Here is a 15,116-nt window from a genome sequence, read left to right as displayed (position 1 = left end):
AAATTTTCGAGAACATGGGGAGAGGTTCTAATTTCAAGATCAACTACAACAATTCTGAAGTGCTAAAAGTCTCAGGCTCCTACACGAGAGGTCGGGGAACCAAAAAACGTGTTCACTTTCAATGGCCACACACCAAATTAAATACCTGGGTATCCACTTAACCAAGGACTTATCTAAACTTTTCTTGGCAAACTATTTAGCTTTAGTACGCAAAATACAAACTCATTTAAATTCCATTAATATCCCCTTCTTGTCTTGGATAGGGAGAAAGAATTATCTAAAATCCTACATCCTCCCCCAATTTCTCTACGTCCTGCAAACGGTACCAATATTTCTCCCCAAGTCCTACTTCAATACAGTTAGACGCATTTTCTCCAGATTCTCTGTACTAGAAAAATCCCCCAGACTGGCATATAAGTTACATATGCTCAAATCCAAGTCGGGCGGCATAGGGCTCCACTCGAGTAGATGGATTTATCTTAACAGTTCTACGGATCCACCACCGTTTGTTTCTGCGGAACGTGCTTTACTAAGTAAGATTGACTCAGCCTGTCTCTCCAAAGTTACACCTATTCACAACGCAAAGATCAGCCCCACCACCAAAGGGACCATTTCAGTATACCATGATTTTTTAGCACAACTCACCCCCTCCAGATCGATATCCGCTTTAGCGCCTCTGAAATTTCTTCCCAAATTTTTACAAACACAATCACCCCCTTACTCCTTTTGGAGTCATTTATCCGAGCACCATTGCTAAAGTATTTAAAAGTGATACACCCCCTGAGCTACGTAATTTACTCTCATCAACAGAATTTGCCACCGTGAACTTTCTTCATGAAAGCAACTTCCGACATAGCTGCAAACCATTCCGTAAAATTCACTCAGATGTTTTTGAACTTCTTGTTTAGATACATATCCACTCCTATCTCCCCCGCTAAAAAGCTTTTATCAAAAATTTACTCTGGTCTGCTCCTCGCAAAAAACCCAGAGAGGCCTCACTATATTGTAGATAGGGAGAAGGAGCTAAATGTAACATTCTCTAGATCTGAGGTTCAACAGATCCTTCAAAATTCCCAAGGGTTCTCAAGATGTTTTAGAATACAAGAAAATTCCTTCAAGACGTTGTCTAGGTGGTACAGAACCCCAGCATTCTTACATAGACTGAATCCAAATATCCCTGATACATGTAGGCACTGTGGTGTACATACAGGGACTCTTTCACACTTAGGGTATGTTCACACGAGGGCGTCCGTAACGGCTGAAATTACTGAATCCCCGTAATTTCAGCCGTAACGGCATGTGCAGGCGCTTGAACGCCGCGTCAATTACGGGCGTAATTAGCGCTGCTATTCATTGGAGTCAATGAATAACGGCTCCAATTACGGCCAAAGAAGTGACAGGTCACTTCTTTGACGCGGGCGTCTATTTAAGCGCCGTCTTTTGACAGCGGCGCGTAAATTACGCCTCGTGTGAACAGACAAACGTCTGCCCATTGCTTTCAATGGGCAGATGTTTGTCAGCGCTATTGAGGCGCTATTTTCGGACGTAATTCAGGGCAAAAACGCCCGAATTACGTCCGTAAATAGGCCGTGTGAACATACCCTTATAGTAGTTCTGTCCTCTTATACAACCATTCTGGACGAATGTTAAATCCATCTGTTTTCAGGTTACTAAACGTAAGGTTACAATTACACCCACATTGATACTATTTTGCCTTCCATGTAATGGTCTTCAGCCGAACAAGTAACACTTTACTTACCCACTTACTTACTGCTGCTAAACTCCTTATTCCATTGAACTGGAAGTCCAAGGATCCCCCAAGTGTTCGGCACTGGGCCGATAAGGTAGACATGATTTGCAGGATGAAGGAGCTTCTTGGTTGGGAACTTTGCAATCATGACAAATACTCCAATCTCTGGAGCCCTTGGCTTTCCTATAGGAGACAACATCCCCATACATTAACGTCAGCTATCCCTACTATGGTTTCTACTTGCAGAAATAATGATAACCCCAGTGATAATACTCATGACTCCACATCTTTCTCTATTACCGATATTGTACCTGTCCTTAGTGATTGCGGGCTGCCTTAGCTGTGGTATGTGAAACCTGGAGTGGTTGTCCCTCATTCGATATTTTGCAATTAAAAGGTCTTATGAGGTTATGAGGTATATTTTATTTTATAATAACTTCTACTAGTTATCCTTTAAAGCCTCAATAATTGTTTGACTCCTAATGATTTTAGGACGTGCATTTACCATTGCAGAATTATACCTGGGTTATATGCTTCATTTATTCCTCTTTAGCACAACCTTGAACTAGATCTGTTTCTGTGTACTAGAATTATGCAATCTCAGATGATTCTTTGGGTAATGGGAACTATTTATATAGTTATCAATCATAAGTGCCTTACAATTTTGTCTTCGACATAGCTGTATAAGGTCTTGTTTTTTGCGGGACAAGTTGTATTTTTTAATAGCACCATTTTCGGGTACATATAATTTATTGATTAACTTTTATTAACTTTTTTGGGGGGTAATGGAAAAAAAAAACATAAATTTCGCCACACTTTTTTGCATCTTAGATTTACGCTGTTTACTGTGTGGTATAAATAACATAACAACTTTATTTAGTGGGTCATTACGATTGTGGCGATACCAAATTTATATATCGATTTTGTATGTTTTACTACTTTTACACAGTAAAAACACTTTTTTTCAAAATCATTTGTTTTTGTGTTGCCATGTTTTAAGAGCCATCATTTTTTTTTATTTTTTACCTCTGATGCAGCTGTATGAGGGCTTGTATTTTGCAGGACGACTTCTAGTTTTTATTGGTACCATTTTAGAGTATATCCGACTTTTTGATCACTTTTTATCACATTTTTTTGAAGGCAGGATGAACAGAAAACAGCAATCCTGGCATTGTTTTTTATTTTATTTTTACGGCGTTCACCGTGGGGCTTAAATAACATAATAGCTTTATAGGTGGGGTTGTTATGGACGCAGCGATACCAAATATGTGTAATGTTTTTTTAAAAAAAATTGTTTTTTCATTATAAAGTATTTTGTAAGGGAAAAAGTGGGTTTTTTTCTTTTTTTTATTTGGGATTTTTATTTATTATTAACTTTATTAAACTTTTTGATAACTTTATTTTTAGTCCCACTAGGGTACTTCACTATGCGATCTTCTGATCGCTTTTATAATACACTGCAATACTTCTGGCAATCGCAGGGTGCCGATGGCTTCTATGGCAGCCGGGGGCCTAACAAAGGCCCCCAGGTTTGCCTGTAGTGGATGCCTGCTAAGCCATGCCTGCTAAGCCATGCCTGAGGCATGACCTAGCAGGTGCCCGTCAGCTTTACACTGACAGGCAATAATACGCTGCAATACAGAAGTATTGCAGTGTATTATAAAAGTGATTAGAAGATCGCATAGTGAAGTCCCCTAGTGTTAAAATCGATCCCGCCCGTTAGAGCAGGTGCACAGCTGTCTTTAGACCGCCCGACACCCGCTTTAGCCGGCATAGGACACCCGTATCGGGCTTATGTCAGTGCGCTGTGAAAAGGCCTGCGCTCTGGCATAAGTACCCTTAACGGCCGCCGTGAAAAGGCGTATTGGCGGTCGTTAAGGGGTTAATAAATCTCATCCACAGGCTGCGTAAAATTTCCGAGCCGAAATTGACCTGCGGTGTATAATTTTAGGACCGCAGCATGTCAATTCCTGCTACGGAAACTGTGCAGAATTGTTGCGTTTTTCATAGGAGATGTCTCCATCTCTTAATTTTTGGAAAAACGCAGCAATTTACACACCATTTTCTGCTGCAAAAACCACAGGAAATAGCGCGTTTTTGACGCAGCGGAAAGTCCTTAACTTTCAACGGAATTGCTGCAGAAATTTTCTGCACCAATTCCGTTGTCTGTGGACAAGCCCTAAATAGTACCATCAGCCTTCAATGTAAGTAAAAAGTTGGAAGTTAAAGAGTTGATGCCTATCATTTTGTAAGAAAAATAACTTGAAAATGCATGTTTGTTTGTTTTTAATTTAAAAGATTTCTGTTGACTAAGCAACTGTTCGATTAACAGCTATCTTAACCATTACCCATTAGCTAGGTTTCCGTCATCATTGAATTCAATGGTGAGGGAAACGGAAGCTAAGGTTTCCGTTTGACATTCCGCTGAGGGGTTAACCCGACGGAAACCTCAGACGGAACCCTTCAGCGGAAACGAACGGTGATGTGAACACCCCATTACTACTGATTTTTATGAATCCAAAAACAAATTTGCAGCTTACTGTTGCAAAATCTGCATTCGTTACATGTGGATTTTTCTTTAAGTTTTACCCTTTGTATTGCAAAGGGTGAAATCTGCTGAAAAATTCTACAACAAACCCTTGACATATAGAGCATGAGATGGATTTTATAATTCACAGAATGTCCTAAAATATGTACTGTACTTTTCCGATAAATGTAGATATGGTTATGTAAAACCCTCTAATCTAGTATTGTACTTTGTTGCAGATTTTTGGTATGAAATATGCACGGAGAATCTGCAACAATGTGGGAACATGGTCTAATAGTCCAATATGCTAAATAGTAAAATGTACAAGAGTTCACTGATGACATGGCCTATATTCAATTCAATTTGTAGAAGTAGCATTTGTCCTGTCTATTATTTAGCATAATACTACTTTAAAAAAGATGTTCACATAATTTCTTAATTTTTGGACAGTGAGGCATCTTTCACACTAGCGTTAGTTTACATTTACCTCTCTTCAGTCAGAGGAAGAGAGGATCAAAAGATTAAACGGATAGCAATGGTTCCGTTAGCATCACCATTCATTTCAATGGTATTTCTTTTGTTTAATTTGCTTTCCGTTTGTCTCTGTTCGCTAGGTTTCCTTTTTTTTCAACGGAAACAAAACTTCTGCAGACTGTACTTTTGTTTCCTTTCAAAAAAATGGAAACCTAGCGAACGGAGACAAAAGGAAAGAAACTCAGCCAAAAAAAACATTGCTTTCCGTTTAATCTTCCGATCCCCTCGTCCTCTGACGGAAGAGAGGTAAAAGTATACTTACAGTAGTGTGGACTTAGCCTCAGGCTTTTTTGTATTATTATTCACTTTTATCAACAATAAAATGAGTTATGTTGAGCTTTTATGTAATAGACATTTGTTATTCCAAAATAATAAATCAAGGGCATGTGTAATAAATGTAACACATTTATTCAAACTGGTTTTATGTTTTTTTTAAGCTGCTGGAGCAACATCAAGCCCTTGCAGTGAGATTTATTGTGGCACCATTCCGGAATCAGAGAGTGAAACTAGAGCTCTAGGTGATTTCATCCGTAGCAATCTTTCTTCCATCAAAGCCTACCTGACCATTCACTCTTATTCCCAGATGTTGTTGTTCCCCTACTCCTACAAGCATGCTCTAACACAGAATCATGATGAACTAGTAAGTATTGGCGTACATGTTAAAAAGTTGTCAATAAGATCATGATGAAAACATAGCTTAAGCCTTATAATAGCTACCCCATGGTTCAATTTATAAGACATAGCAAAGCTGGAGAGGGGTCAGAGGGGACCGTATTTTCATATTTGAAGTCAGGAAGGATTTTTCTTCTAATATGCAGACAATTGACAACTAAATTAGAGGGTGTTTTGCTTTTCTCTGGGTCAACACTGCACATTCTTTAAATGTTTGCAACTTCAATTATATATTTCCCGACATCCACTCTGTATATACGGCAGAGGGCGAGTGGAGGAGTGTGGAGCGCTCTCACTGGCTATGTCCACTCCATTGAATGAGCGTGTTGGCTGTATGAATCAGTCCAAACTTCAGTGTTACAAGCGGGATCCCGCTCGAGTGAGATCCCGCTCGTTTAAATCCTTAGAAGCCGTGATTATTAGCGACCACGGCATCTGAGAAAATTATCCCTGGGTGCTCGTGCTTAGAGCAGAGAATTGTCTTTAGAAGTTATTTTTAATACGTGGGCAGGCTAAGTAATGGGGCATTTGCTACTCTGCTTCCTTGATTAAAGGCAATGTATCATCAGAAAAATACACAGAAGTCTACAGGGGGCTGTGTGTGGAGCTATCTACAAGGGGGCTCTGGTGGATGATTTTTCCATTGACCGGTAGCAGATTTACACAACTGGAAAAAAAAAATCACCTTTTTATTAAACATATTTTTTACGATTTTTGGTAATTTTTTTTATTTTATATGTTATTATTTATATTTAAAAAAAGAATCCTAAAATCTTGCCGTTTTCATTCTGGCCACAGAGTTTCACAATAGACTGACCCTTCCTGTTCTGTAGAGATCACTTCTCAGCAGTCATCTCTTATGATCAGTCAAGATAACAATGAAAGGTAACAGCTATATAGATAACACAGGATCCATCATTGAGAATAGGTGATGGACACAGCTCCCCTCATATCCCTTCCTGCACAATGACCTCTGCCCAAGTCACAGAGCATGCCTAGAACACTCTCCCAAGTCAATACATCCCCTCCTGTTCACAGGTTCCTATGGTCCATGTAGCTGCTGTAAAGTATATCTCTTAGGGTATGTTCACACGACATATCTCTTAGCGTATGTTCAAATACGTCTGAAATTACAGAGCTGTTTTCAGGCGAAAACAGCTCCTGAATTTCAGACGTAATTGCTCGTACTCACATTTTTCGCGGCGTCCATTACGGACGTAATTGGAGCCGTTTTTCAATGGAGTCAATGAAAAACGTCTCCAAAAACTTCCAAAGAAGTGACATGCACTTCTTTGACGCGGGCGTCTTTTTACGCGCCGTCTTTTGACAGCGACACATAAAATTACACCTCGTCTGAACAGAACATCGTAAAACCCATTATTGCAAGCAATGGGCAGATTTTTGCAGGCATAATGGAGCCGTCTTTTCAGGCGTAATTCGAGGCGTAAAACGCCCTAATTGCGTCTGAAAATAGGCCGTGTGAACATACCCGAAGGCATCATGCACACGACCATAGCCGTGTGCATGATCCGTGATTACGGCACAGACGACCCGAGAAGTGTCATCTGCAGGCCGTCCGCAATCATGGACTGTGCACACACAAGATGTGCATTAACTTTAAAGGGGTTTTCCAGCCACTAAAAATTGATGGCCTATCATAAGGATAGGCCATTAATTTTTAGTGGCTGGAAAACCCCTGTAAGGAGGCCGGACTGCAAATGAAGCCCGAAAAATTACTTGTCCTATTTTTTTGCGGTCCCGGCTCTCGGACAATGTACGGACCACGGAAACCACTGTCATGTGCATTGGCCCATAGGATAGAATGTGCCCTATACTATCCGCAATTGCAGCTCCGCAATTGCGGATAGTATGCAGTCTTAATGAGGCCTTAATGCTGTTCAGGCAAGCTCAGGCAAGATGGCTGCCCCAATAATAATATACAAAAAACAGAAAAAAAAATCAACAATCAAAAAATAACAGATTAGAAAAAAAGGGTATGTTTCACTATCTGGTTTTAATCAGAAAAAAAAAATAGGTGATACATTCCTTTAAAGAGGCTCTGTCACCAGATTTTGCAACCCCTATCTGCTATTGCAGCAGATAGGCGCTGCAATGTAGATTACAGTAACGTTTTTATTTTAAAAAAACGAGCATTTTTGGCCAAGTTATGACCATTTTTGTCGTTATGCAAATGAGGCTTGCAAAAGTCCAAGTGGGTGTGTTTAAAAGTAAAAGTCCAAGTGGGCGTGTATTATGTGCGTACATCGGGGCGTTTTTAATACTTTCACTAGCTGGGCGCTCTGATGAGAAGTAACATCCTCTTCTCTTCAGAACGCCCAGCTTGTGACAGTGCAGATCTGTGACGTCACTCACAGGTCCTGCATCGTGACGGCCACATCGGCACCAGAGGCTACAGTTGATTCTGCAGCAGCATCAGCGTTTGCAGGTAAGTCGATCTTACCTGCAAACGCTGATGCTGCTGCAGAATCAACTGTAGCCTCTGCTGCCGATGTGGCCGTCACGATGCAGGACCTGTGAGTGACGTCACAGATCTGCACTGTCAGAAGCTGGGCGTTCTGAAGAGAAGAGGATGTTACTTCTCTTCACAGCGCCCAGCTAGTAAAAGTATTAAAAACGCCCCGATGTACGCACCTAATACACGCCCACTTGGACTTTTACTTTTAAACACACCCACTTGGACTTTTGCAAGCCTCATTTGCATAATTACAAAAATGGTCATAACTTGGCCAAAAATGCTCGTTTTTTAAAAATAAAAACGTTACTGTAATCTACATTGCAGCGCCGATCTGCTGCAATAGCAGATAGGGGTTGCAAAATCTGGTGACAGAGCCTCTTTAAGGCTCCAAAATGGCAGCTAGTCATTATTGTGACCCCCAACATGCAGTTAGATGCCCACCCTTATAGATAATTTATAAGCTACATGAAGTAAATGAGCAGTAAGATATGTTCTCAGTAATTGTTAATTCGTACAGACATTATTCACATTTCAAAACCACATATAAAGAATTACAAATAGTATTCCATACTTATATAGTGTCAAGTGAAGGCCAGTAATTTAGCAGCTCATATTAATCGATTAAAACTGAATCTCGGATTGCATAAGGAATTAATCAGTGACGCAGACTGTAATGATCTATTCTCAGCACAAGACCCTATAGATGGGTGAGTGATGAACACGTGCAGTTAGATAAGTGATTTATGATAAATTGTATTTAATACAACATAACCCGAAGTGACAGTAGAGAAGATTGAATGGGTGAAGATGAATGTTACAATAACGTGCATTTGTCTTTGACAATTATTAAAATAAATGACTTTATTTATATCATTTATCTATTCCAGCTGTCTCTCTCAGAAGGAGCAGTTAATGCATTGTCTTCATTATATGGTACAGTTTACACTTATGGACCAGGAGGGAAAACAATTTGTAAGTATTTTGTGCATTTATTTACATCTTACATTATTTATACAGTGGAAGCAAAATGAAGGCACATCTCAGTGGTGGAAACGTTTTAGGATGCACAAGGGGCTTGAGGGAAATAGGGCCTACTCTGGTTACAAGTGTTAAAACAATTATTCTACTTTGACCCGATGCCTCCCCTTGCTCACACTCACCTTAGGGTATGTTCACACGCAGCGTTTTCAGATGTAATTCGGGCGTTTTACGCCTCGAATTACGCCTGAAAAAACGCCCCTAATACGCCTACAAACATCTGCTCATTGCTTGCAATGGGTTTTTACGGTGTTCTGTTCCCACGTGGTGTAATTTTACGCTGTCAAAATACAGCGCGTAAAAAGACGCCCGCGAAAAGAAGTGCATGTCACTTCTTGGGACGTTTTTGGAGCCGTTTTTCATTGACTCTATTGAAAAACAGCTCCAACAGCCGTAAAATACGCAGCGAAAAACGCGAGTTGCTACAAAAACGTCTGAAAATCAGGAGCTGTTTTCGCCTGAAAACAGCTCCTTATTTTCAGACGTTTTTGGTCACTGCGTGTGAACATACCCTCAGGTCTCTAATTACACACACACTGGATCTTCACAGAGCCTATGATATTGACTGATCTTCTCTATGATGGGCTGACAGCTGATGCTGTAGAGTCTGTCTGCCAAGCAATCCACAGGATAAGGAACAGGAAGGCAAAGCTGGCAGCCTGCAGTACAGGTGCTGCTGGTATAAAAAAAATAAACTTTTAGTAACCTAGACCACGCTGTTTACTGGTATTCACCTCTTCACGACCCTACAAGAACTCCACATGAGCAGATGTTCTGAGTTTGCAGAAAAACGTCTCCCTGCAACCAGGGGCGCTGCTAGGGTCTTAAAAGATCAGGGGCACAAGCCCCAAGACATATATTCACCCCCCCCCCCACACACACAAAAAATTAATACATTTTTACATATATATCGGAGATAGCATATCTATAAGACTAAGGCTCCTATAGCTGCACCGCTAGATAGAATTGGATGCATTGTCTCAGCAGGCAGTATCACATATGATAGACTTAAATACATGGCCCCAGAAGACAATCTCACACATGATAGGCTTAGATACATGGCCCCAGCAGACAGTATCACACATGATAGACTTAGATACAGGGCCCCAGCAGACAGTATCACCCATGATAGCATACCTCCCAACCGTCCCGGATCTGGCCGGACAGTCCCGGTTCCTCACCATGGTCCCGCCGTCCCGGGCGGTCTGCAAAATGTCCCGCTGTAGCTGTATCAAAACAGCTGATCGCTGCTGACAAGCGCCCTGCATGCCAGACGACTGCAGCAGCGATCAGCGTCAGAAGAAGGCAGGAGTCTTGCGGCGGTGTTCTGACTGGGATCGATGCCGGCCCGGGAATGGACCAGTCCAGTCATCTGACTTGTCATCTGACATAACCGGGCAGGTGAAAGGTCAGGTGACTGGACTGGTCCACTCCCGGGCCGGTATCGACACCAGTGAGAGCGCCGCTGCAAGACTCCTGCCTTCTTCTGATGGTGAGTGATGTCAAAGTAAAGCGGAGAATGGCAGCAGTAGGCTACCTCTACCGCTATCCGCTCTGGCGGCATTGTGGCACAAAGTATAAGGGGGTTGTGTGGCACTATGTATAAGGGGGAGGGGGTTGTGTGGCACTGTATACGGGGGAGGGGAGTTGTGTGGCACTATGTATAAGGGGGAGGAGGGGTTGTGTGGCACTGTACAAGGGGGAGGGGGGTTGTGTGGCGCTATGTACAAGGGGGAAGAGTGGTTGTGTGGCACTATGTATAAGGGTGAGGGTGGTTGTGTGGCACTATGTACAAGCGGGAGGGGGGTTGTGCGGCACTATGTACAAGGGGGAGGGGGCTGTGTGGCACTATGTACAAGGGGGAAGGGTGGTTGTGTGGCACTTTGAACAAGGGGGAGGGGGTTGTGTGGTGCTATGTACAAAAGGGGGGCTGTCTGTGGCGCTATCTACAGGGGCGCTGTGTGCGGCGCTATCTACAGGGGGCTGTGTGTGGAGCTATCTACAGGGGGCTGTGTGTGGAGCTATCTACAGGGGGTCTGTGTGTGGAGCTATCTACAGGGGGTTGGTGTGTGGAGCTATCTACTGAGGGGCAGTGTGTGGAGCTATCTACAGGGGGTCTGCGTGTGGAGCTATCTACAAGGGGGCTGTATGTGGAGCTATCTACAGGGGGACTGTGTGTGGCGCTATCTACAGGGGGCTGTGTGTGGCACTATCTACAGGGGGCTGTGTGTGGTCCTATCTACAGGGGGCGGTGTGTGGAGCGATCTACAGGGGGCTGTGTGTGGAGCTATCTACGGGGGGCTGTGTGTGGAGCTATCTACAGGGGGCTGTGTTTGGAGCGATCTACAGGGGGCTGTGTGTGGAGCTATCTACGGGGGGCTGTGTGTGGAGCTATCTACGGGGGGCTGTGTGTGGAGCTATCTACAGGGGGCTGTGTTTGGAGCGATCTACAGGGGGCTGTGTGTGGAGCGATCTACAGGGGGCTGTGTGTGGAACGATCTACAGGGGGCTGTGTGTGGAGCTATCTACGGGGGCTGTGTGTGGAGCTATCTACGGGGGGCTGTGTGTGGAGCTATCTACGGGGGGCTGTGTGTGGAGCTATCTACAGGGGGGCTGTGTTTGGAGCGATCTACAGGGGGCTGTGTGTGGAGCTATCTACGGGGGGCTGTGTGTGGAGCTATCTACAGGGGGGCTGTGTTTGGAGCGATCTACAGGGGGCTGTGTGTGGAGCTATCTACAAGGGGGCTCTGGTGGATGATTTTTCCATTGACCGGTAGCAGTTACACAACTGGAAAAAAAAAATCCCCATCATGTAACTCTGCTACCTGTCAATTGAAATGTCATCAACTACAGGGTTTCCCTCTTGACTTTCATTGTTCTCAGCCTTTTGGTTTGTCCTGCCGCCGTGATGAGCTTATGTTATACCCAAGTTAGGAAAAGTAACATAAAGACGATATAACCTGATCCATAATATTGGTGATATCCATATTTTTTTTTTGTAATTGTAAGTCTAGAGATCCGCAGTGAGAATATGATCTTGTTATTTGAAGAAGGATCTGGCCGTGATTTGATGTGTTTATGCGGGATATTGGGCATGGTTAGGGGCGTAGCTTAAAATGTCCCTCTTTTCGGAATTCAAAAGTTGGGAGGTATGATGATAGGCTTAGGCTGCGTATGCCTCGTTTTATGTCTGAAAATACGGCTACAATACGTCGGCAAACATCTGCCCATTCATTTGAATGGGTTTGCCGACGTACTGTGCCGATGACCTGTCATTTACGCGGCGTCGTTCGACAGCTGTCAAACGACGACGCGTAAAATGACTACCTCGTCAAAGAAGTGCAGGTCATTTCTTTGAAACGTAATTTGAGCCGTTCTTCATTGAAGTCAATGAAGAGCAGCTCAAGATTACGGGCGTCAAAGACGCCTCGCATAATGCGAGGAGGAGCTTTTACGTCTGAAACGACGCAGCTGTTTTCTCCTGAAAACAGTCTGTCTTTTCAGACGTAAAAGACAGTTCTCGTGTGCACATACGCTTAGATACAAGGCCCCAGCAGACAGTATCACACATGATAGACTTAGGCTGGGTTCACACGACCTATTTTCAGACGTAATGGAGGAGTTTTACGCCTCGAATTACGCCTGAAAAGATGGCTCCAATACGTCTGCAAACATCTGCCCATTACTTGTAATGGGTCTTACGATGTTCTGTGCAGACGAGCTGTCATTTTACGCTTTGCAGTCAAAAAACGGAGCGTAAAAAGACGCTCCATAAAAAGAAGTTGCATGTGACTGGTATAGTGCCAAGGGACTGGCGCAGGGCAAATGTGGTGCCTATTTTCAAAAAGGGCTCTAGGTCTTCCCCGGGTAATTATAGACCAGTAAGCTTAACATCCATCGTGGGGAAAATGTTTGAGGGGCTATTGAGGGACTATATACAGGATTATGTGACAATAAATAGCATTATAAGTGACAGCCAGCACGGTTTTACTAAGGACAGAAGTTGTCAAACCAACCTAATCTGTTTTTATGAAGAGGTGAGCAGAAGTCTAGACAGAGGGGCCGCTGTGGATTTAGTGTTTTTGGACTTTGCAAAGGCATTTGACACTGTCCCCCATAGACGCCTAATGGGTAAATTAAGGACTATAGGTTTAGAAAATATAGTTTGTAATTGGATTGAGAATTGGCTCAAGGACCGTATCCAGAGAGTTGTGGTCAATGATTCCTTCTCTGAATGGTCACCGGTTATAAGTGGTGTACCCCAGGGTTCAGTGCTGGGACCCCTATTATTCAACTTATTTATTAATGATATAGAGGATGGGATTAATAGCACGATTTCTATTTTTGCAGATGACACCAAGCTATGTAATATAGTTCAGACTATGGAAGATGTTCATGAATTACAGGCAGATTTAAACAAACTAAGTGTTTGGGCGTCCACTTGGCAGATGAAGTTTAATGTAGATAAATGTAAAGTTATGCATCTGGGTACCAACAACCTGCATGCATCATATGTCGTAGGGGGAGCTACACTGGCGGATTCACTTGTTGAGAAGGATCTGGGTGTACTTGTAAATCATAAACTCAATAACAGCATGCAGTGTCAGTCAGCTGCTTCAAAGGCCATCAGGATATTGTCGTGTATTAAAAGAGGCATGGACTCGCGGGACAGGGATGTAATATTACCACTTTACAAAGCATTAGTGAGGCCTCATCTAGAATATGCAGTCCAGTTCTGGGCTCCAGTTCATAGAAAGGATGCCCTGGAGTTGGAAAAAATACAAAGAAGAGCAACAAAGCTAATAAGGGGCATGGAGAATTTAAGTTATGAGGAAAGATTGAAAGAATTAAACCTATTTAGCCTTGAAAAAAGACGACTAAGGGGGGACATGATTAACTTATATAAATATATTAATGGCACATACAATAAATATGGTGAAATCCTGTTCCTTGTAAAACCCCCTCAAAAAACAAGGGGGCACTCCGTCTGGAGAAAAAAAGGTTCAAGCTGCAGAGGCGACAAGGCTTCTTTACAGTAAGGGTATGTGCACACACACTAATTACGTCCGTAATTGACGGACGTATTTCGGCCGCAAGTACCGGACCGAACACAGTGCAGGGAGCCGGGCTCCTAGCATCATACTTATGTACGATGCTAGGAGTCCCTGCCTCGCTGCAGGACAACTGTCCCGTACTGTAATCATGTTTTCAGTACGGGACAGTAGTTCCACGGAGAGGCAGGGACTCCTAGCATCGTATATAACTATGATGCTAGGAGCCCGGCTCCCTGCACTGTGTTCGGTCCGGGACTTGCGGCCGAAATACGTCCGTCAATTACGGACGTAATTAGTGTGTGTGCACATACCCTAAGAACGGTGAATTTATGGAATAGTCTACCGCAGGAGCTGGTCACAGCAGGGACAGTAGATGGCTTTAAAAAAGGGTTAGATAATTTCCTAGAACAAAAAAACATTAGCTCCTATGTGTAGAAATTTTTCCTTCCCTTCCCTTCCCTTGGTTGAACTTGATGGACATGTGTCTTTTTTCAGCCGTACTAACTATGTAACTATGTAACATCTTGAGGCATTATTTGGACCTGATTTTCCATTGAACACTATGAAAAATGCCTCAAAAGAAGCCTCAAAAGAAGCTCCAAATTTAATTCTCAGCTTCAAAAACGCCTGAAAATCAGAGGCTGTTTTCTCTGAAATCAGCTCCGTATTTTTCAGACGTTTTTTGTTAAGCGTGTGAACATACCCTTAGGGTATGTGCACACGGGAACTGTCTTTTACGTCTGAAAAGACAGACTGTTTTCAGGAGAAAACAGCTGCGTCGTTTCAGACGTAAAAGCTCCTCCTCGTATTATGCGAGGCGTCTTTGATGCTCGTAATCTTGAGCTGCTCTTCATTGACTTCAATGAAGAACGGCTCAAATTACGTTGCAAAGAAGTGTCCTGCACGTCTTTACCGAGGCAGTCAATTTAGGCTTCGTCGTTTGACAGCTGTCAAACGACGACGCATAAATGACAGGTCGTCGGCACAGTATGTCGGCAACCCCATTCAAATGAAGGGGCAGATGTTTGCCGACGTATTGTAGCCGTATTTTCAGACGTAAAACGA

At 43.0% G+C, this 15,116-nt stretch overlaps 1 protein-coding gene across 1 annotated transcript in view; it reads left to right on the top strand.

The window, feature by feature from the left end:
- The window catches only part of LOC142760810 (carboxypeptidase B-like), a 54,081-nt gene that overhangs the window by 26,612 nt on the left and 12,353 nt on the right, over positions 1-15,116 (top strand). The window contains exons 9-10 of the mRNA XM_075863988.1: positions 5,249-5,451; positions 8,847-8,931. Coding sequence (XP_075720103.1) covers positions 5,249-5,451; positions 8,847-8,931 — 288 coding nt within the window. The remainder of the gene's footprint in view (positions 1-5,248; positions 5,452-8,846; positions 8,932-15,116) is intronic.

The sequence above is a fragment of the Rhinoderma darwinii genome, chromosome 4, assembly GCF_050947455.1.
Source record: "Rhinoderma darwinii isolate aRhiDar2 chromosome 4, aRhiDar2.hap1, whole genome shotgun sequence".
Taxonomy (NCBI): Eukaryota; Metazoa; Chordata; class Amphibia; order Anura; family Rhinodermatidae; genus Rhinoderma; species Rhinoderma darwinii.
This window is presented reverse-complemented; position numbering and strand designations above follow the sequence as displayed.